General features: G+C 37.8%; 2 protein-coding genes across 2 annotated transcripts; one reads left to right on the plus strand and one right to left on the minus strand.

Annotated features, from left to right (window-relative positions):
• Positions 1-1,101: 1,101 nt before the first annotated feature.
• On the minus strand, positions 1,102-8,998 carry LOC140170329 (phosphatidylglycerophosphatase and protein-tyrosine phosphatase 1-like). The gene is given in 7 exon segments (XM_072193696.1): positions 1,102-2,811; positions 2,813-2,843; positions 2,846-2,894; positions 3,961-4,152; positions 5,229-5,306; positions 7,349-7,634; positions 8,916-8,998. Coding segments are annotated over 6 exon segments (630 nt in total). The 5' UTR covers positions 7,538-7,634; positions 8,916-8,998; the 3' UTR covers positions 1,102-2,720.
• Positions 8,999-9,181: 183 nt separating this feature from the next.
• Positions 9,182-24,156, plus strand: LOC140170330 (26S proteasome regulatory subunit 6B). The gene is made up of 10 exons (XM_072193697.1): positions 9,182-9,286; positions 12,422-12,502; positions 13,997-14,183; positions 15,252-15,398; positions 16,586-16,789; positions 18,825-18,992; positions 19,669-19,745; positions 20,637-20,805; positions 22,049-22,104; positions 23,148-24,156. Exons 1-10 carry the CDS (start codon positions 9,248-9,250, stop codon positions 23,259-23,261), a joined length of 1,242 nt encoding a protein of 413 aa, XP_072049798.1. The 5' UTR covers positions 9,182-9,247; the 3' UTR covers positions 23,262-24,156.
• Positions 24,157-24,978: the final 822 nt, after the last annotated feature.

A 24,978-nucleotide genomic window follows, 5' to 3' on the forward strand; every position in this document is an offset into this window, starting at 1 on the left:
CTCGCCCAATTGGGCTACCAAATAGCAGATTAAGTGATTCGAACCCACAAACTCGAGCTACCTTGCGATTATGAGTTGGAATCTCAGGCCACTGTGCCACATGCCACCCTAAATGGAAACTAAGGCTTCTGCATACAAGTTCAAACCGATGGAATCGGATAATTTTAATTTCCAAATTTGGCGTGTTTGTTTGTAGCCAAGTTTGATAATTTCCTCCAATAGTCTGTGAACAGTCACACTCTATAGCAGGCCTCAACTAACTTCCATGTACGTGAAGTACCACCTTATAATTCTAGAAGCGTGACTAGCCATGATAGCTTAGCGCCTAACAGACCGGTCCACTCCGTCCAGAGCCAATTTTCCATTTCAGGGGGTTTTGGTAGCCGAGATGGGTTATATAAGTACAATTTACAAAGTATAATTTGTTTCATGTACTTCAATTCAATACCAACATTTGTCTTAAAACGGAATTACAATGTATGTGGTGCACCACAAAATAATGGCATGTTTTCCACCAGAGAGTGCCAGGTTAGCAAAAGGAGTCGGACCAAAGTGATTCGCCAAGGAAAAAAAATTGACAATTATTTTGCTATTATGTATTATTTCAGTGTACCACAAAGTAGATTAACTAATCCTTAATACCTTTGTTGTTCCTCTCATCTTTTACCTCCATGCTCACTGCTCAGACATCACAAGTTGATTCAATATATCTTCCCAGCATGCATTACAAAGTTGTAAATGTAATAAAGGATTATTTAGTTTGATCAGCTCGTAATCGACGGGCCGTACAACATCGCAAATTAATATCAATATATTTTATGAATTGTCGTATGTATGACATCTCACCATAAGCACCACAATTCCTGCTAATTACAAGCTGATCAAAAGTTAATTATTTCCACAGGCTCAAGAAGATGTTAAATTTCTAGGATATGTACGCATTGAGGCTTATCTTGCTGTGTAACAAACCTTGACCCATACATGTATATACAGCACTGTCGGCACAGCATGATATCCCTTCAATGCTATATCTTCCCAGCATGCATTACAAAGTTGTAAATGTAATAAAGGATTATTTAGTTTGATCAGCTCGTAATCGATGGGCCGTACAACATCGCAAATTAATATCAATATATTTTATGAATTGTCGTATGTATGACATCTCACCATAAGCACCACAATTCCTGCTAATTACAAGCTGATCAAAAGTTAATTATTTCCACAGGCTCAAGAAGATGTTAAATTTCTAGGATATGTACGCATTGAGGCTTATCTTGCTGTGTAACAAACCTTGACCCATACATGTATATACAGCACTGTCGGCACAGCATGATATCCCTTCAATGCTAGTTATGCCTAGCAGTCAAGTTAATCAGCTCAATCGATAAGGCGTTCGACTATGGTGCGAGAGGTTGCAGGTTCGAACCCTGGTGGTGCCTTGTAGGCCTATGCTCTCGTGGAAAAATTGAGTTAGCTTCAAATTCCCCTAGACAAGGAACTCACTGCTAATTTGTCTCGTTGTAACCCGTACGAAACTCGGGGAGCTGATCCAGGTTGCGATGATTATTTGTGGTATGTCTAGGGTATGCACTCTTGAAGCAGCAAAGTCCCTGAATTGTTGTTTAATGGTTTATGGAATGATGTGGGGCCATAGTGGTCAGCGACAACCTGTAAAGTGTGCTGAGGCTTGTGGATCAACGTCTAGGCGTTGTGCCTGTGCGTAGCGCACTATAAATCACTGCGCTTTTTTTTTTTTTTTTTTTTTTCAAACTTGTGGTTGATTAATGGCTGCAATAACTTGCAATGCATTCTGGGATGGAATCAACCTATGCTCAGACACTGTCTTCTCTCACTCTTCTTTATAATACTGCATACAAAATGGATTGATTACTGTATCTTAAAGGCCTATTCAGTGATCCCAGCGAAGGTGTAGAAAAAAAAAATTGTTTATAAATTTCCTAAAAGTGAAGGATAGTAATACAGATTCATTTACAATGTTTAATTTTCTATTTAATACACAGCTTTCAGTTAACCCCTAGCAGGCTATGTTAGTACATCTAAAGGTAGCAAAATCTGCTGAATTTTGATGATTTTACGATAATCCGGATGAGCATATCACTGAATGGGCCTTTAAGTGACATAGAGAGATTCCTATACACTTTAAAACAAATACTTGGTCTGAATGGTGTAGATTTTAAATGGAGTCACTCATTCAGGGAACCTCATTTGAAATTCACACTCCCTGTGTGGAAGATTAAAGTTATGTCTTCCATAGGGGGTGTATGGATTTCAACTAGAATATCCCCTTATGTCCCTTTAGATAACCCCCTCTCCTTTTTTCCTCAGCAACTTAGAATATGTTTTATTTTTATTGGACATTATCTGCTCATACACCCATTAAAAAGAAGCCCTTCTTTTTTTGCTAAAAACAATCAATGAATGCTTATTGTTGATAAAATGGGAAGGGGATAATAAAGTTTGTTCTATCTAGAGTAGACCTAACAAGGTTCCATATAGTTCAGTTTCTATTTTGCATGTAGCAAAAACCGATGACAAAACCCAGTTCTTGGGTCCTTTGTAAAGTTAGCACCATACCACACTTAAATTCTTATAGTTTTGTATTGGTTAATTTCTGCAATCAGAAAAATTACGACCAAACAAAAAAGATGAGCTTCTTTTTTGGGTACACCATTTACAATGTTCTACAATACACCTACATATCATTGTACTCTTAATTTTTCACTAGTCTCGTGATCATTCTTTCTGTTTCCTTTTGACGATCTTATGTGTTTGTCGTAGTAGCGGTACATGGCGGAAATGCTTGTCTTTTAGAATGATGTGAGGCGCTTTGCTTGGATGAATACCTGTGCTTCTTGCGGAGTCCACTTGTATACCTGCAGGAGATAAAAAACACGATTTCAGATAACTTTCGCTGGATTGATCCTGGATACTCATCTTCATTTCATCCTCATTAAAACCATTATGTACAATTTCCATTAAATTTGTATTTTGTTATTCTTTACCAAAAATGTAGAAATAATATAATATTATAAACTATCAGGATGGGTTTCTGTCTGTTTTAAGCCAAAATAATGAGATAACATGTATACATAAACCCCACAGGCTCTATGACTGTTTATCGTGGAGTTCCATATGCATGGATTTAATGTGGCAACTACTCTACCACATGGTATTTACCACATTATGTTGACATACAATCACAACAAATTTGACTGATGTAATCAGGAGTAATTTGGGACATGTGTAAAAATAAATTTTATGGGCATTTTCAAAGATTAATCAGCCAAGACATGACTGATTGGATGATTGCTTGGTTGATTGCAAGGTCTTAGGTAGGATTTGAAGGTTTGGGTGTGTAAATTAAAAAAACCTGGGACATGTAAATTAAAGATCTGCGTACAAAGTATAGGTCATGTGGGCAAAAACTGGGTGTGTATTTACAAATTTCAGGGAATGTCTTTTGGAATTTGCAGGAGAGCATGAAATAGCTCTTCTGCAGCATTCAAGGAGAGCTGTTTAAAGCATTTACAATCGAATGTAAGGAGAGAATGGTCAACTAAGGAGAGCTAAAAATCACTCTCCTATATCAGATTTAAGGAGAGCGATAGAGAGCGATTGCTCTCGCTCTCCTTAAAAGGCAGTTCCTGAAATTTAGGTATATAAAACACTCCCTGTAACATGGCTGGCTGCATAAGCCCTCGGTTGATTGATTGCTTACTTGATTGAGTAATCAAGTATAATTATTGAAGATGGCAACACATACCCAGTGGCGGCGCTACGGGTGGGGGGGCAAGGAGGCATTTGCCCCCCCACTTTTGAGGCAAAAACCCCAAATCACGCAAATTTCCACTTTTTGCAAATTTTGCCCCCCCCATGAAAATCACTTTGTCCCCCCAATGCCCTCCCGAAAAAAATTCCTGGCACCGCCACTGCACATACCTCCATTAGATAACACCCAACCAGTGTGACACTCCGACTCCTGCCAGCTTTACAGTGCACATAAACACTCTCTTGTTTCCTAGCTCTATCTAGGATAAAATGAACTCCTTGTTCTATGCTGTCCATACTAGGTGCTTCCGAAAAATCCACTGTAGGCAGATGAAGTTGCTCTACTCCGACTTGGGCCCATTCCTGTATTACAAAAAAGAAATGAAAACTTGTTTAGTCATGAAACAGAAGAATTCTCGGAGAAGGTCATTTTCCCAGCCAGTGCAAAGTCAGAGTAGATCTATGTATGAGGGTTGATTTCAAACCCGGGGGATCACTCACATAAATGGTCTGTACGCATGCGTGACCAAAAAAACAAGGAAAAGGGGGTGTTATTTTAGGCAAGGCAAGCTACGCGAGTGACGCATTTAGGGTCTAAAAAACACAGATTTTCAAGAATAAGGGTAGTTTTCTGAAACTGAACAACTTGTTAGGGTACCTTTTCAAATTTTTGGTAAATTACGAGTCCAAAAAGGGTACATTTTTTCATTTTTACTAGCCATAAAACTCATTAGGGGTACGTTTTATATTAAATTACCTTATTAAGGGCCTATAAATTTGCTGGTAGGGTAAAACACGTTTAGGGGATGTTTAAAGAAAACTTGGTCATGCATGCATAGATTGCATACACTGTCATACTTGAGTGGCCCCCCTGGGATTTCAAAGCACCCTCATACATGTGCATGCACCCTAATTTTGACATAAAACTGTTTTAGTTCGCTCAGACTAATGTTGGCAATTACTACGAAACTGAGATATAGCCAGAAATAGGTTATGGTTATATAGTTAGTCATACAAAATCAGTTATAAACATGGGGTTTGCGACTGATATAAAAGGGAATTTTTTTACTTCATATAAACCTGATAATAACTCAACTTTGAAAAGAATATGACTTAAGCCTGAGTGGACTTGATCGGTCATATCACGGCTTTCAAAAATGTATTCTTTGACACCAAATTACATTTTCTTTAAAACCTGCTTTAAAAAACTAAATTTTTTTGGCTTGAGGTCAATACCATTCACAGGATACCACAATTTGACCAACTAACAACCCACTGAGGCTGGGAAAAGCTGCGACTGGGGAATTAAAGCCAATGGAAGCTACATGCAACAGATTCTCCAGCCAAGCTGCCAATGGGCTCCTAGCATTTTATTTCATGACGTTTTTAAAGCTCTGACAATACAATTTTAAAACAAATTACATTACGAGAATAATTACCTCAGCAGTGGGTGAGTACTTGAGTTCATGTTGCTCATTTAGAGATATAACACCCCGGACATTCTCCTTGTTAACAAGCTGTACAGAGGAAGAAAATTTGTGAGTAGTAGGCTACAAATGTGTACAGGATGTGTTTTAGTAGGTACATGTATGCTAGGTGAATTCAAATTTGCCATTTTTGCATCATTTTATATATCAAATTAAAGCCCTCGAGTAAAGAAAGCCAAAACTGAAAACCTTTTTGTCATAGCACTTTCCGTAGCAAAGTTACATCTTGTCAAAAATTGACTTTCATCAAAAAGATTCTGCTAGCAAAATTCCCCAAAACAGCATTTCGGTGCTGTTTCTAGATCTTAGTCTCATGATGATAGCAGCTTTTATTAATGGAACTGCTATCAAAATCCCTCTCAAATTCCATGTGCGATTGTCTTATCACCATAAAAAATCATATATTTGGGTCAAGTGAAGTACAGAAAACATATTTATGTAGGTTTCCTTGACCAGCCTGTCCAATCTGTTCTTTCAAATTTCTATGTAAATATGTATTGTGTTTGGGCCCCAGTCTAGGCGAATTTGGCTGACTAGCAAATGTGTTACCTAAGGAACTTTGCCTCTCATACCTAGTTTTAGGATGGTGTTATTTTAGCATACTAAAAAAGGAAGTATTCAATGGAAATAGACAGCCTTACTTATTAAGCCACACAACAACCAATTTTATAGATTATTATATAGAGAAGCCATAAAGAAAGGTTTGTTCCATTGACCTTTGCCTGTACATTTTGGCATATTTTTCCTTTTCTGAATCAGTGGCAATGGAGACATTTTCCTTCCTTGGATCTTGCCCCCTAAATTCAAGTTCCCCCTGGTACTGCCACTGTTTTAGAAGTGAGAGAATATTTTTGTCTAATGATTAAAAAAACCAAACAAACTAAACCTTGAAAAAAGCGACCAGGCCCGTAGCCAGGATTTTTTTTGTGGGGGGGTGCTAATTTTGAAGAAGTGGACTTTTTATCACAATTTTGACCTTTTTGGACGGGGGGTTGGACATTTTGGACCAAAAGGCATAAAAACCTTTATTTTTTAAGCTCGCTACACTTGCAAATGACACTTTTTGGGTAAAAAAAGGGGAATTTTTGTCGCTACCCCCTGGTTACGGGCCTGAAAACGACATGAACAAAAATGAAAAAAACAAAGACAAAACAAACAAATACATGTATGTGAAAAAGTAAACTGGCCATTTCAAAACCTTTCTGGCTTGCAAGATGCTGATGCGAACATGTGCATACACTCAACTCATTTACAAGCTAAATGGCACAGTAAACTCTCATTGTCTATCCTATGTACACTTTACGCTCATCAGTACTAGTCTACTGTAGTAGACCATTTTAATTTATTATCCCTAATCCCTCTGACCATGGAAAATCAATCCTGTTCTGATCCAATAGTTCCGCTATCCATGCATGAGAAAAACGGTCTACTATATTTACAATGAACTATGCACTCTAATACTGGGTATGATGTTACCTCATTAAAAATGCAGTCTTGGTTGTTTATACATAGATCTTGTGGTTTATGTTACCTGACCCAGAGCTACCCCACGTGGGTTGGGTTCAGTGAACACAGTGGGTTGGGCTAATGCATAAACATGTATGCTTGCCAATTTGTATATTGGTTTTAAGATATACCACCCACATTGATTTTTACTTCATTAACATTCATCTCAGATGAAAAGGTTGAGAGTATGTGTTAAGATATGGTTGGTGGGTCACACAGGTCATGTTCAACTAGAGCAGTCCCCTTTTTCTAGGATGCATTGGAAAGGTATGAATTGTTTATCAAAAAAGGGGAATGCAGAGCAGTCTACATCAGTACAGGGGTAGACATAAGCAGCAATAATCACTAATCAGCTTGCCTTCAGGCCAGCTGGGAAGTTTTCAGGCTGGCCCAAGGGAAATCCACTGGCCCAGATTCTAGTTCATTGTGTTTATAATACTGTAACATGTCATAATTATGCCAAAATCCCAAGTGGCCCACTGGGCCATCCAGATAGAAAATATCCTGCCTCAACGAGAAAACTACTGGCCAGGGCCAGCAGGCCAGTGGCTAACTTGACCACTTACCTCATCAGTATAACTCCTGAATGGCAGAGCTCCTACAATAACAGCTTTGTCAATCCTATCATACCATCTCCTTGACGATACATTCTTCATAAACACATTCCACATCAATGTTGGGTAGAATGCCATTCTGGCCATGGTAACGCTACAAGATGAGATGCTGGCTTTGATGTATTCACTAAATGGTTCCATGCAATTTTAGTCTTCAGTAGAAGATGACTGTTATGGTATTTGTCAGCGCATTTGAATAGTCATGAAGTAGCTCTTTATCAGATGATATCAATTTCAGCTGCATTTAAAGTAAATAACTTCGTAATATTAATGAGTAATTAGTTTGCCAGGTATTTAATGTTTTTAAGGGTTTATTTGAAATAAAAAGTGAGGAGGACTTCCTTAATGTTTTTCAAAGATCTCATTTCTGCATAATTGTTACCGTATGACTTATGTACCATACCGAACCATACTTTATAAATTATAGGAACAAAATTAAGGCTTTAGACTCTAGTTGTCAACGCTGTCCAACCGAAAAATGATATTAACATACTCTGGCATCGAATGCGTACAACTATTGTTTGTAATTATTCAAGTTCTTGAGTAAAATATATGCAATGAATGATGATCAGATCATTCATGGCATGCATGGGTACATACTGCAAAGTAAGCTTTGCGTTACATGTAGATAATATTTTGAACAAGCTGAACAAGCTTAACATATAACTTTGTTGTTCCTCTCAAGCTAGTTGCACATTCTACAACACCACTATTCATCATTGGAATGCTTTGCCAAAGGGAATCAAGCAAGTTAATAAAATCAATACTTTCAAAATATTAGTCAAAAAACACCTTGCTGGTCAAGCTAATTAATTAATTTAAGCTGGTGCAACATTTCGTGTTGGTGTTTCATATTTTTTGTCTTCACTGTTTTTTGCATTCCCCCTCCCCACACTTGTTTAAGGACCCAATGGAAATAAGCTTTTCTTTTGAAAAGCTTTTTGGGCTATCCTTGGTGCTCTGCTGTTTTATAATGTTTTTATAATGTTTTATCATCTAAATGTGTTGTTTTTAAAATGTGTGCATCTTTTATTGTTGCTAATTCTCTATTTATATGTAAACATTGTAATTTCTGAGTACCGAATAAAATAAAATCAAATCAAATCAAAATCAACTTTTGAACTTTCATCACAGTCTCAGACATCGACATCGTCATCCGTCTTTAATTAATCAGTACCGTAGCCCATACTTAATTTCTATTTATAATTTAAGTCACACAAATGTACATGTACACACTGACACAAGTGAAGTCAACACTAGACAACAGTTAGTCTCAACTTCAACTTAGACTAAGCAAATTCAAGTTCAATTTCAAGTTCAAATCAACTTTCATATATATATCATTCATTCATTTAATTTTAATTTTTAGTAAGCTTACTTACGTTTAAAACTTAAACATTTAGTAGCAAAAACACTGAACATATTATTAATCCGGAACTGTAAGCAAGAAACTAGTTACATGTACATATCACCCATGCATTATTCCACACACACACATTTATACACTAATAAAACTCACCGACACGTAAAATGCCATTGGCCGTGATTATTCATTGCCAATAAATTTCACAGCTGATTGCACATGGTAAACATTTCAGTGCTTCTAGGAATAAAACATTCAAAACTGTTTTTTCTCTCAATTATGTACAAATACTTCATTCATTATTGTATAATAGTTTGTTGGTAACTTAATTTTTGTAATTTTATAACCAGAAATGAAAAGAAAGATTAAATCTAATTGTTATTTTTTAGATTATTTTATGAAAAACTTTTCTACTAATAGAAAAACACAACTGACCCACCATGAACTATGACCCTAATGTGACCTTCAAATACGCATGAAACAGCAAAATGGAAGAAATTGGCATCGTAACTGTGGACAAAGAAAAGGTAAAATTGTTAACAAATTATAAATTATTTTGATAAATTTTTAAGGTAATGTTAAAAACATTTTATTCTAACTATATGTTCATTTTTGTGTGCAATTAGACGTTGCTGTTGACAAATATTTAATTACAAAGTTACCACATTATGCAAAGTAGTAAAATTCGGCAGCCCTTTTCAAACTAAAATGTCACACAATAATAGTGCCAAAATGGTCCACCAAATGGCTTCAATTTGCAAAAGTTTCTCACTTCTCAGGGGGCACATCCCCCCTCAGACACCCCCCTGCGTATACAACTTTATGTAAAACTTAATCTAAAGCAATATCGGATAATTTATAAAGGTCAAAACTTGTCCACGAATGACTTCAAGTTCATTTGGGCCGTCATTTCGCAAATTTTCGGCCTTTTCAAACATAAAATTGTACACAATAATATAGTGCAAAAATAGTCGACCAAATGGCTTGAATTGGGTCTTCATTTTTCAAAAGTTTCTAACTTATGAGGGGGCACCCCCCCTCAGACACACCCCTGCGTCGCGCAAGCGCTCCGGGATGGCCGCTTCCCGCTCAAAATTGCCCCCCCTGACTGCTCTGGAATCCGCCACTGCGCGCCATTCACGCAATACGCAAAGCGCAGTTCGCGTAGGTGCTGCGCCCAGCTGTTTGTTACGCCATTCTATGAGTCCCGCCTATTACGAGCTGATCAGACATGTCAGAGTATAGGGCTGGCTAGGCAGGCTCTCCTTTTCTCTCTTTTTTTTTGGGAGGGGGCCGGGCCCACCCCCCCCCTGAATCTGCGCCTGATGGCGCGTGCTTTTGTGAATTTACGTGTGCGTAATGCACAAATCAATTGTAGTCCGGGGATAGCGGGGACCTACCCGGGGATGTAATTTTGGAAACTGTTACAAACATGTTACAGTCCCAGCGCACAATCAAACTTCTTACCAAGTTAAAATTATGCAAATTTCCTAGCACTGCCCCACGCACCCACTGCATGACATCACGTGCACAGAACTGACGAATCATGTGTGTAGGATCGGTGAAATTTTTGTAAAATTTGGCAAAAAACAGCTCGTGCATATTGTCCGTCTCCGTTGATAAACTGCAATTGCCGCAGTGAAATCCATCATGACCACTTGAAATAAGCTTCCAGCCAAGTCAGAAAAAATATTCCATGTCCAACAAAAAATTATAACCAAAATTACAGATAAATGAAATTTGAGTATCTTCAGTCATCCAAATTTTTGCTCATTTGACGCCAGAAAAAAGTCAATTTTCAAACGGCAATATTTTCCGAACGGAACCATTGATTTTCATTCTGTTTTCGCCATAGCCGAGCAGCCATCTTGAATATTACAAAATCACTGAATAATGCATGTCTGAGCCCAGTAAGGTCAAAAATTCATTCATAAAACCGTGTCGGGTCAGTTGCAACGATTCTGATCGGCCGAATAAGACCACGTGTTTGTGACGTGTTGGGTTCATGAATATTTAATGAGCAGCCTGACACGGTAAATAAAGATAACGGGGATCACCAAAAGTCCGATGCTATGCACTTTGCATGCTTAGTGGTGCCTGGCGTGCTAACTGGCTCCTTTAATTCTAACTTCGTACAGCGTGAATGGGGGTAGTTCGTTCGTGCAGCGTAGTCCCCGCAGGGCGGGGCACTATTGCCGTGTATATCCCCGGCCAAGTCCCTGCCCCCTAGGCTAGCCCCGGGCACCATGTTCAAAGTCCCCGCGAGTGTTTCCCCATTGAAAGCTGTGTTTATTATCGTTAACTGCACAAGTTATGTGTGCAATTCTAGAGAACGTTGACTGACAGAGGGTGTCAATATAGGCTTACGTGTCGCTTTTGAAAAACAGCGAATCATGCGCATGCTCAGCAGGCAAATATGACAGCGATTTAGTACACTGATCATGCGTGTGATTCAGGTTTCTGCAAAATCGATTGAGTATGCATCTTTAGAATTAGAAATGACCAGCGATTGTGTGTTCTCAAATGGGTTTTATCATGTTAATTAGTGCCTGACACTATTGTATTGGTTCGATCAAGCATTGAAATGCTTTCATTTTTTGTACTGGATCGTTCAAGCATGCCCAACAAATTTTTCAATGTAAGTGCCTCTGGCCCTAGTGGAAGTAAAAACGGATACTATGGCCAGAGTTCTAGTGCTAACCAGACACAAGCCAATTCTACCTTTAGAAAAGCCGGCAGCCTTATTTCTATAACCTCCCTATATAATGAGTTGCGACCTTTTAATACAATTTTGGAATTCAAAAAATTATGGCTTTACCCTACAGATACAGGCAGGTACAGCAGAGAAGATGTAATAAAGAGGAGGTTGAACAAGCTATCCTCAAACAAAATATGTGTGAGACCGCTCATTCAAAGTAAATGATGAATCACCCTATTTAGCTGCTTTACAATAGAATACCACAATGGGGTTTGAACCGGGATGGGTGTGATACAAGTTGCAGCTAACTGCTTTTAGGGATAGGTCAGTGTGTGCATGTCATCATGCCATGCACACCATGCATGCAGACCCTGTCATCTTGTCAGATTTCGGATAAAATATGACTGAAGTTCCATGGCAAATTATAATGTTTGCTGCTTGTTGCCACTTTCAGCCTCTATTATTTATGATAAAGAACGTTTTCAATTATCAGAATATCTTTATTAGGTTTGCAGGAAATGACAGGAAAACACATAAAATAAAAAAAATAGAAATGTATATATTTACAAAAAAAGGGCGGATTTGCGGGGAAATTTTACAGCACTCGATTTCTTTCTTGTATTATCCACACGTGGTATTCCATCCAAGCAGCAGGTCCTTAACACACGCGTTTCATACTTTTCAACAAATTCTCTATAGAAACATTGGAAATATTTCCAATTCTGAAGTGAAAATCGGTCAACCATGGGCGGTCACACACATAACATCATAGGATATTTCAAGTGGATGTTTAACTTTAACTACTTGAGAATAAAGGACTATGAATAGATGCGACAGGATTACCTACGGGATTATCTCAAGGATATAATTCTGTTGACCCTCCTCTTTATTACATCTTCTCTGGGTACAGCTATAGACTTTTTAAAAGTTTAAACTTAACTTATGATTTTTAATTATTTTGCAGACAGAAGAAGCTCCTGTGGCCAAGGTGGAGGAGGTTTCTTTGTCCAAAGAGAGTACCGATGATCTATACAGCAGATACAAGGTAAATTTTGAGCTCCGTTAATGCACATGTTCACCAATAAAAGAAATATAATTTAAATATTGATACCTGCTTTGCCATGTTGTCAAATGTCAATAATCAGCGACCTACAGCAAAAGTCACGGCATTCACCTCTGCATGTAGCTTATGGAAAAATGTGGTAACGTCGCGATATAATACGTACGACATTAGAACTGTTTGATGACCTGTTGTTGACATGTATTTCGTCATCAGTATACAACACAGGGAATACCCTCTGTCGAGTGATCGAGCCGAAAATGGGATTTACAGGATTAATTTTGAGAAAAAAGGGAACTAAATTGAAGTTTATCGGCATTGTTATCATGATTTTTGTTGATGAATTGGCTGTGGTAAACTGGTAAGCTTACGAAATTACACTGAGAACTTTTTCTATGGTTGTCCATCGGACAACTGCCTTTTTAACTTTTACTTAATTATTTTGGTTGTCCCGAACAATCAGACAACCGCTTAATTTGAACGCTGCTCACAATTATGTGTTATATGGACATTAGGAAAAAAAAAAAGGTTTGTCTCAAAGCTTGTGTGCGCATTTGTAAAATCGCGCAATTTGACAAAAAAGAAATGCGCAAATTTTTTTTATTTCAAATTTTTTTTTTAGTTTTAGTTTTTCCAGAAAAATTCTGCGAAAATCAGACTTTTTTCCTCAAAATACCGTAAAAAAAGTCGGGAATAAAATAAAAAAAAAAAAATTGCATTTCGCATTTGTTTTCAAACCACTCGTGATCTTAGAGACAAACCTTTTTTTTTTCCTTACTAAAAAGGGGTGGGGTTGGTAAAAACTGTTCGACTGGATTGACTGAATCAGTGAACCCCTACATGTACTAGGATGCATTCTATTTGGCACCAATGGATAACTAAATTGGGAAATCCTAGCTCATTAGATTTTTGGTTTAAATACACACTAGCTGCTGGAATAGCCCTATTGGTCATCAGATGGACATCCTAGAAAGAGAACATGTTCTAAATTCTGAACATGGTACAATTAGGGATTCAATCATGTTTCACCGTTGTTCATCACCGTTTAAACGGTGATGAACAACGGTGAAACATGATTGAATCCCTTTCAACAACGAAAAGAAGCTGAAGATCGATAATTCACGATTATTTCACGAGGAAATGTCAGTTAATCATTGTCACTAAGCCTTACAAAAACTTCGATGATTTCTCTGTTAATATCAGCAATGACTACAGAATAAAACGGCAAAGTTTAGCCGCTACCTAAAAAATACTGAATTCAACTTGTAAGCTTGCATATGCACAAAGGTTCCAGGCATGACGAATTTTACGCGCTCTCGCGTAACGCGTAGTCTCGCTCCAGTAAAAGTTAGCGTAGTCTCGCTACAGTAAAAGTGTGGATTCATCACGAATTAACAACGGTTAGCTCCTGTACAAAGGTATAGGAAGAGTTGTTGAATATTTCAACAAAGACATTATGTTTTTTTTTTTGTTGGACAGAAACTTCAAAGGCAGCTGGAGTTCTTGGAGGTGCAAGAAGAATACATCAAAGATGAACAGAAGAATCTGAAGAAAGAATTCCTACATGCCCAGGAAGAGGTGAAGCGCATCCAGAGTGTACCACTCGTCATTGGTCAGTTCCTGGAAGCTGTAGATCAACATACAGGCATTGTAGGCTCAACTACAGGTAGGTGATATGGGTTAGAATCAATGTGGAAGAAAGTCTGCCAATTGAAGATCTTCCGGGCTTCAAGCGGCTCTATATTTTTGAACTCTTCAGGATATTTTCTGTATTGTTAAAAATGTGCTATAATTCCTATAGTTTTTTCCCAAATTTAGGAAATTAACAAACACATCCATCAAAAAATTATTGTCAATGCCATCAAATAAAATTTTTTATTGAAACAGAAAGTGAAAAATGTTTCATATTATGTGGATGTGGTCAAAACATCAACAGTATTCGCTAAATATGCGCTGCTTAAATGTGACTAAAACACTTTCTTGCACGCACCACATGTTACACACCAAAATACTGAAATCCTTGTACAGGGAGCTGTCTGATAACCACTAGGCCTAACATTATTATCGTAGACCTCCTCATTACTTACACAAAATCTAAAAACTTACCCACTTTGCAGACAGGAAACTATTTACCTGCCATATAACTTGTGGAAAATTTACTGATGTAGCTAGTGTGAGGAAGACATTTGAAGTGACAATGCCTTGGTTCACTAACCACCTGAGTGAACAAATTCTGTAATGCTTTTATTAGCCAGTTTATGATATTGATAAACATTTCCTCACATGGACTTCATCTCTGTTACTAGAAAATACATTGTGTCATCATTATCAGTTTCATTCTTAGTGTGATCTTTTTTTTTTTTTTTTTTTTTTTTTTAACGACATGGCATAACTGGGCATTAACAGCAGAGACAAATAAATCATTTAGAAGCTGCTGACGAGGATGCACCCAGAAAGCGATTAACCTCCCTGCTAAAGCTGGCCCTCGATCTAATGGCTGGAATTTGGGCAGGTAGAGAATTCCATAATTGGGCTGTAGATGGTAGAAATGATCTTTCATGGCTGACAAGGTTTGATCTTGGGACTTCCACTGCTAGGTCATGGGATCTCACAGACCGTCGCAACCTGGGGTCATGGACATGGATGTCTGGCATCAGCTGGCATAACAACTCTACGAGGAAGGATTTCAATAAGCTAACATATTCTTTACACACTATTTTTGTGTTTCATACAGGGTCCAACTCGTATGTGCGCATCTTGAGCACCATAGACAGGGAGCTTCTCAAACCCAGCGCATCAGTAGCTCTACACAAGCACAGTAATGCACTGGTGGATGTACTACCTCCTGAGGCTGACAGCAGCATTACTATGCTGGGTGCAGGTAAGATGACTAATGAATATTCACTAGTGAATAATGACTAATGACAAAGCTTGATACTAGTACAGCAGGCTAGTACATTGATTAACTGGCATATTTGAGATTCTGGTAGATAAATTTAATAGTGGGCTACTCCATTACAAATCCATGCTCTCTCTATGGAAGACATGACCGTAATTGCTCATACAGGGGGTTTAGATTTCAAATGGAGTCACCCATTCAGGTAACTCCATTTGAAATTCACACTCCCTATGTGGAAGTTTGAGGTCATGTCAACTGTAATAGGGGGTGTATGGATTTCAACTAGAATAGCCCAGTAGAGCTTTTAGTGTACATCTAGGCTACTCACTTTGCATGGCAGTTTCATTGAGAAGTCTAGAAATTTGTCAGGGAAATATCAGAGAAAACTCCGGGACTATTGTTGTGTAAGATTAAACAACAATTCAGGGAGTTACTGTTTAGAAGCACACACCCTGCACAAACCACAATAAGCCATCACAGCCAGCAGCAGCCCCTGGATTTTGTAAGAACAATCAGCAGTGAGTTCTTTGCTCAGAATTCAAGCAAGTTAATTGTTGTTTACAAAAGCAGACTAAAAAGGTTAAAAACAAAAAATTGTTGTATTGGAGTAACCTGCCCTACCTTAAAATTGGGCTCAACCCAAGACTTTTTTAACCCCCAACAAACCAAAAAAACACTGTGCGGTGCTCCTCTTTAAAAAGGAATGCAACTAACACAGAAAATATGCGATTGCAGAACACAGAGATACAAAATAAAGCATTTTTCAGAGTTGGCAAAAACCGTTTTGTCAATTTGTGATTTATTTGACTGTGAGATCGAGTTACTCAATATAGTACAGAAAGTGAAAAGAGACAAAAAATTCACCCACCCTAACCTATTTTGCAATGGCCAGTTACTCCAATACAACAATTTTATTTTGCCTAACGACACTGCGGGGAATTGAACTTGTACCGTCATGCATCAGTCTAGTGCCTTATCATTGAACTAAATTGCATTTATTTACTCATGTCCGCCGCCGTTTGTTCCTGTCAAAGCCACTGGGCAATGTGTAGGCATCTCTCTTGGTGCATGAGTGATGCATTTGAGTGACATCAGTCATGTTGATGTTATGATGAGCTAACTTGATTACTATAAAAACTTGTTTTCTCCCCCCTCCCCACCCTCTCCAGATGAGAAACCTGATGTGTCCTACTCAGACATAGGAGGTATGGACATGCAGAAGCAGGAGATCAGAGAAGCTGTAGAGTTACCACTCACCCACTTTGACTTGTACCAACAGATTGGTATAGATCCTCCTAGGGGAGTACTTATGTATGGGCCACCAGGATGTGGTAAAACTATGCTGGCTAAAGCAGTAGCTAACCATACTACAGGTGAGTTAATTAGACTTGGGTCACTTTGAGTAACCCTACAGACCCCTGATACTTTGATTAAGATCATTTGTATTTGAAAAATGGTGTAGACTCATTTCAAAAATTTAGTGCTGTATTTTTCCGGAATGGGGAGTAATTTTTGAGTCACTTTAGTTAAGACTTGGGTCACTTTGAGTGACCTTTATAGACCCCTGATACTTTGAGTAGGATCATTTATATTTGAAAAGTGGTGTTGATCCATGTAGAAGGGTACTTAGGATGTGAAAAGTATACTAGGGAAAGTAGTAGCTACCCACATACAAGTAAGTTCGGAGTCACTTTAATTGACCCTCTAAAATCGCTGCAAATTATGAGGTTTAAGTAAAGGTAAAGGAGGTGATCCTGTATAAACAGTGATTGGACTGACCATCTCTCTTTTATTGGCGATTGGGCCAGACTCCTCCATGTAATGTTGTTATAGGGGGATCGCTACACCTCCTCCACAGCAAATCTGTAACATTCCCAGCATTTAAGAATGCCGGAACCCATTTATACACCCGGCTGGAGAGGAGTAATCGAGATAAAGTGCCTTACTCAAGGGCACAACATCGAGATAAAGTACCTTACTCAAGGGCACAACACGATGGCGTCTACGTCATATGAGGTCTACATCATATTTCTGTTCTGTCAGGTGGTAAATTAATCTTTATATTTTCTAGAAAATCACAATCACCATTTTGCTTCACCCAGGCAACTCTGTATGTATAACCCTAACCGGTTTACATTTTAAAATAACCATCGTAACTTGGATCAGCTTTACTCGTAAACCAAGACAGTCTGAAGATAGCTCACTTTTTTCATGAGAATTTTTTTTTAATCTTCATGTATTTTTATTATCAAAAGAAAGAAATCACAGAAAAATCACAAGAAATCACATGAAAAAACACAAAAAAAGCAGCATACAAAAATAGATTACAGTGGTACAACTAAAACATTGTACATGTGAAAAACAAGATCCACAATGTGCATGGGGAAAGAGGGAGTTATAATTCAAATCTCCATTTTTTAAATGCACAGATAATTTACCTTAAAAAATACCAGAAAAGTTTTAAAAGAAACGAAAGTAGGTTTTTTGTCCTGAAATTTACACAGATGGATATATTTCAAACATATGTACATAATATATTTATCTAAGGGCTAGCAGGGCACTCCAAATAATTTACCAAATGTTGCAAATCAAAATATAATGTCATGCTTAACTTTGATAACTTGAACAAGCGCCTCCCAAATAGGTTTAACAATATCACAATGGCAAAAAATGTGAGAAGAAGTTTCCGGAACTTTATCACAAAAAGCACAGTTGGGAGAATTTTTTCTTTTGTTTTAAAATAAAAAATCATTAAAAGCAATGGCATCATGAAAAAAATGTTGAAATAAAATGAACATAATTTTATGAGAAAATGTTTATGGCTGCAGGGGTGCAAACACTTTAATTATCTGTTGGGCTAACCTAGATGAGATGTCTGTGTACTGATTGGTCTCTCATTTCAATTTTAGCTCAACTCAAGCGTACCTTTACAGTAATGATTTCTATGTGTTACAAAATTTAAAATCTGTGTTACAAATTGGACGATTTCCGTGATTTTCCGTTTTCCACTATAAAGCACTGAAAAGTTCCAACAAACATGGTTTAGTTCAAACAAACATGGTATTTTATCTTTCTTTTTACTGTAGTATGGCCAGACTCTTGCATTGTAGCCCTAGAATTAATGCTGTAATGGATTGTTTAACTGTTGATTGCTGCTAAAAAATCCCTTTTTTTTTTATAGTTTTATTTTGCAAATCAATACAAAAGTTAGACATTTTACACAGTTTTTCACTATTTTGTGGCATTTTCAAATTTCCATGAGCGAACCCCGAATTCCGTGAATGTAGGCTTAAAATAGCTGTGATAATCTCTTTAGATTCACGCAAATCAGCTCAGGAGAAACTCTGCCAAAATGGATTCTCAACAAATTTCTGATCCTGCTTTACACTTTGCCCTGTTTCTTTACAGCTGCCTTCATTCGTGTTGTTGGCTCCGAGTTTGTACAGAAGTACCTGGGTGAAGGACCAAGGATGGTAAGAGATGTATTCCGATTAGCCAAAGAGAATGCTCCCGCCATTATCTTCATTGATGAGATTGACGCCATTGCTACCAAAAGATTTGACGCTCAAACTGGAGGTGAGATCATAATTGTTTCTGTAATAATGCTGATTTTGTAAAATGTTAACAGTTGTTGGGGTAATCTTTTAATTAAATGACAAGGAAACATTCAAAGTCTTTTTTTTTTCTGGTAGGAATGTCTTATAAATAGGCTTCCCCATTTTACCTGCTTTGTGAGAGGAGGTATGAATGGTTAATCATTTTCTTGACAAGTGCAAAATTGACCATTGACTGAGCGTAATAACTATCTGAACACATCACGGTTTTTTGATGTGATCATTTATTATTTTATCTAACAAAACATATAAATTATAATGTTCAATTCTAGACCTGAAAAATACCAACAGCTATCACAATTATAGACTGTATATATACACATAGATTTGTTAACATCATTGTTCAACTTTTCTTAAAAATGACTCGGTTTTACATGCCATCAAACAATATGTATGTGGAAGACTTCAGGCCTGTAATCAGTAAGTTGTTGCTCTGAGGAGCAAACAACTGGACCTCCAGAGATATGCACCAGTTGGAGTAGGAAACAGGTTCCATACATTTTCATGTCCTTTCTGTCCCAATTTTACGTGAACATATTTTTAGAGGAGGCAACCCCCGCCTTGGTTACCTGTGGTGGGTTTGTAATGTTGTATGACAGCTGTTGGATTAACTTTTGTTATTGCCTTTATTTTTTCAGCTGACAGAGAGGTGCAAAGAATTTTACTTGAACTGTTGAACCAAATGGATGGCTTTGATCAAACAGTCAATGTCAAAGTAAGTCTTGCGGCTAGGGCATTGTGCACAAAGAGGGCCAATTGTCTAGTTGATAGCTAAAATTTGGGTTGATATCAGAGTTAACAAGGTTTTATTTCCACCAAACAAGTTTTGTTTTTGTGGCTGTTGTTGACATAAAAGTGCAGATCACTAGATGGGCTGATTTGCAGCTGGCATAAACAATGAAAATGCCAAATTGATATCTTTAGTATGCTTGCTTCAAATGACAATATGTTTATATCTTATGCTGTGATGTACTTGGTGCTTGTGCAAGGCACTCCCCATCTTAAGATCGCTTGCCTAATTTCCAAGATGGCCAATTAAAAAAAAGTAGTACAGTTCAACCTCCATTATTCAGACCTCTTTTATACCATCTCTCTGTTATCCAGTCACATTACCTTACTAGGAAAACATGTTTTGATTTTAAGGCACTGGTTAAAGTTAAAGAAGGGCATCAAGGCCAACAAGTAATGAAGAATGCCTTGAAGTTGACAAAGATCTGGGGTTTCAAGACCTTGTTTGTATACTATTGTTGGTGAAAATAAACTGAAACTGAAACTGAACTGAACTGAAAAAGAACATGCAGGCAATGGCTTTGGTGGCCTCCCTGAAATGTAAGCCCTGACCTTGACACCTTAATATATGCACTGAAGCAATTAGAAGACAATATCTATTATAATACTGCACAACACTCATGTACCATTTCATAGTGTAAGAACCCTATACTGGGTAATCTTTTTTTTTGTCCCAAGTTTAAAACTTCAGTCATTAAAGTCAAAGTTGCACATGTGAGTAACATAATGGAAGTTACCTCCTCAAGCAACCAACACCAAAAACACTAATTTCCAGTCCCACCCCTGATGATCACTGTCACTTTTCATTTCATTACAGGTCATCATGGCAACCAATCGTCATGACACTTTAGATCCAGCTCTTCTCCGTCCAGGTCGTCTTGACCGTAAGATTGAGTTCCCAATGCCAGACAGACGACAGAAGCGACTCATCTTTAGTACCATCTGCACCAAGATGAACCTGTCAGATGAAGTAGATCTGGAAGATTGTATCCTTTCATATTCAAAACAAATCACCTTATTCTGTTATAGGCAAAATTTACTCTCTTCACGCGGGTGTCGACTGCAGACGATTATAGTTTAATGAGCGCGTATTACTTGTTGAGAGAGAAATTAGACCGAAAAAAATACATGCGCTCTGATGTTGATGCACACCGCAAGTGCATTATTTTGTCTAATTTCACGAGCAATAAGTAATACAAGTTTATTAATCTATTTCATACACGAGAAGAAAAAAAAAACACGTGATTTTTACTTTTTTATATATCAAATTATCACTAAAAATGTTGGAAAATAGAACCAAATTTAAATGCATCAACCCGCCCGAAAAATGACTCAATCCCACGCGACGCGAACGCGCGCGAAACACTGCGCGTAGTACGCGGAGTGCACAATATACACAATCAATGCATGTTTCGTACTTTTCTAACATCTTTTCTGATTGGCTGCTTTGATATAGGAGTGTATGAACAAGTTTAAAAAAAATTTAAATTCAAAAATTTCAGAAATGTAAATTTTCATGACCATATTTGGAATCAGCATGAAAAATGCATTAAAATGAGTACAAACAAGCCTAGTATTGATTCAGTAGTTCTTAAGATAGCTCTTGATATTTTGAGAAAATATTTTAAAACTTTTTCCATTGAAGCGCATGGCTAGCACGCAGAGCATGTAATTCTCGATCATGAGAGGATGTACCTTCTTCATCCTGTAGCGTCTGGCATACTTTTTGTTGAACAATGCAATCATGCAACTGAAGACCATGATTGGATGAGCCCTATGTGTAATGTAGGAATGTACAAATCCACCCTTGAAGACTTTTAACAGGGTGCAGCTCCCTCCCCTAGTTTCGCCATTGATTTAGAGCAAGCTAAAGGTGTTAACACAGACTTCTACAGATCATGTATCAACAGTCTAAAGGCCCTGTGTATTGTATGCTGTGAATTCTTGCATATTCATGAGGGCCAATTGTTCGATTGTGCTGTGTCTAACAATCACGCCAGCCTTGTATGCCTTTGCGTATACGCAATAGAGTGTTACGTGCCTACGTGATAGACCGTAAAATATGTGGTAAGTGCATAGCAGTTTTGCCTGTTGCATTTCATAGAACAATCGGCCCTCATTATTGGGTGATGCTGAGAGGTGTACGCAGTCTGTTACCTTTTTTCGTCCATGGGGGCTAATTGCTTGATACTGTAGTTGGATGTTTTCCTTAACGGTAGTGATCAACAGATGTTGCCAGACCAGACAAGATTTCCGGTGCTGATATCAATGCTATATGCCAAGAGGTAAGACAGAATCAGGATTGTAATAATAGCTTTAATTTGACACAGTCAGTCTTGCATAATGTTGTGCAATTGAATTACATTGGCAATGTTACAAACTTTGTTCAACACTAAGTGACCGTGCAATAATTAGGAACGCTCTTTGGAAAGTTTACCCCAGCTCATAATTATTGCGCAGCCCCTTACAGTAGGTAAAACTTGTAACATTGTAGATTGATGTAAAATGGCTTGGCCTTACTAATAATTACAGTTGGACACGGCACCAAGTGTAATTTGCAAATTGTGTGAGTGGTACATGCTTTTTGAGAGTATGTGAGACTTTATTTACAGGTAAACTAGTAAATACCAAATTGTTTCCACTGTTTAAAGTTGAACATAGTATAAAATAGGCAGGGATGTTGAAAATAAACAAAAAACACAATTATAATAATGGCAACAATGGCAAATTGGCTTGTTCCAGTTGAAATCCATACACTGCCTATGGAAGATATTAACTTAACCTCCCACATAGGGGGTGTAAACTTCAAATGGGAGTCTCCCATTCAGGTAACCCCATTTGAAATTCACACTCCCTGTTTGGAAGATTAAAGGAATGTCTTCCATAGGGGCTTATGAATTTCATCTGGAATAGAACATTGCATTGCCCCATACCCTTGCCTTAGTGCCCCCAAAAATGCTTTCGTTAGGTGTCTGACCCTTCCCTCTGCCCTCAGTGGCCATTTTTACCCCTCCCCATGTAACAAAAGGATTTTCATTTCCAAGATGTTATCAAAGTTTTGGTTTGTTCCCTAACACTTTTTACTTGAACTTAAGTTTCCCAGTTCATTTCATGGAAAAATTGCAAAACTTTGTTTAATGCAATATAATCATCATGATGCTTTATCGGAAGTTCTTGATAAATATTTTCCCTTTGAAAAATGTGTAGTTTCATATAGCATGCTAAGGTAAAAAAGGGAGGGGGAGTTGGGACTTGACATCAAATTATTTAATATTTGTTTTAAGCAAGGTATATTAATGAACCTATTATATTTGTCATCTTTCAACAGGCTGGTATGCAGGCAGTTCGTGAGAATCGATATGTCATCTTGGTTAAGGACTTTGAGAAAGGCTACAGAAACAACATCAAGAAGGATGAATCGGAGCATGAATTCTACAAGTAGACTTATTCTGAATCTCAATAGTTCAATGTCGTCAATTAAAATGTGTTTAAAAACACAATGATGTGGTATATTTGTCCAACATGAGGGTATGAGGCTTAATCCCATTTTTCATAATTTAACTAAAGAAGTTGACACATGTTGACATATGAGCAATTTAATGAACATCTTCAAGTGCATTTTGGGTCCAACAAGTCAGCTCTAATCCTAACTTACCTAAAAAAACCTTGTTCTTAATCCCGAATATGGACGTGATTGTTCAGCCAATTAGATTAATATACTAGATCCAACTTTGATTCGCTCACTTCTTTTAGAAGATTATTTGCTAGATTTGAACTGTGGATTTGCACTGCAAGTCTAACACCTGCATCATTCAATTGGTCAATCGGAACCCCTCTTCTGTATCGATGTATAGTGCATGTGCTGTTTTGGCAATAAAAATGAACTTTGGTAGATATGCAAATCCTTTGCAAATGAATAGGGAACTGTGTCATCAACAACAGTGCGCATCTCAAGTTGTTTTCGTTTACACTTGCAATGTAAGTGTTTATCAAACCCTGCTTGTATGTTGTACACCAGTTATCATAAAGCACTTGAAGATTTTGAACTAGGCTTCAGTATCTTGCAAAGACCTTTCGCACTGACCGGCCGCTTATCCTGATCATCGCGTAAAAAGAACCGGGTCATGAGATGCTAAGCAGCTTGATCAGCAGATGAAAAGCCAATGTGATGGATGATGTGATTCAATTAACCAATCGGAATTCAGAACCACACTTCTTGTTCACACTGCTAACAGCACCAAATCGGGCAGTGCCAAAGGTCTTTGCAAAATACTGCAGTGTTGTTAAATTACAATGTATTTTGTGGTGATTATGATTTAACCTGGCAAAAGATGACAGACACTAGTGTCTCCTAAATAAAGATTTGGACATCTTGAAGCAAATGTTTCATAAAATATGACACAAGAATTCTTCCCTCTTTAAAATGTCTTAGCCTGTTGTGTCCACAGAATTAGAGAAGGAGAACCGGGAATTGAATTCCGAGGGAAACTGAATACCCCCAATTTTTGCTCCATGCCTGTATCAAGATGGCGGTCGAGTCCTGATTCTCTTTCTTTACACAGCCGTGACGTTAGTCACGGCTGTGTCTTTTTTCTTACATGTTCTTTCTTCTTTCTTTCTTCTGCCGACCACTACATTTGCTCTAGCACTTACATGCTCGTACCGATTTTGACCTAACTTGGTCACAACCATCATTGACCATGCCCCTACATGTCATATGAAACTCGTGGGGTCAAAGGTCAAGCAGGGGTCATAGGGGTCAAAACGTGATTTCAACTCAAAATGCTTCTTCTCTCACAGATTACGTGGGAGAGTGACACCACTTGCACACATGCATTGTTATTATCCAGTGTCTATGTGGTCCTCACAGATTTGGGGTCAAAGGTCATTAAGGGGTCACTTCCGGTATAAAACGAAAAACCTTCAAAAATTTTTATTTGCTAAGAAAAACATAGGACAGTAACGGTATGTTCACAAATAAATTGTAGTTACTCTGTCCATATGTGGTATTACACAGCCGTGACGTTAGTCACGGCTGTGTCTTTTTTCTTACAGGTTCTTTCTTTAGTCTAGCCGAGCGGCGGCTAGACTCCTGTTTCCCAGTAGTTTCTTTCTTCTTCTTCTTCTTCTTCTTCTTCTTCTTCTTTCTTCTTTCTGTC

The sequence above is a fragment of the Amphiura filiformis genome, chromosome 14 (assembly GCF_039555335.1).
Source record: "Amphiura filiformis chromosome 14, Afil_fr2py, whole genome shotgun sequence".
In the NCBI taxonomy this organism is placed as follows: Eukaryota; Metazoa; Echinodermata; class Ophiuroidea; order Amphilepidida; family Amphiuridae; genus Amphiura; species Amphiura filiformis.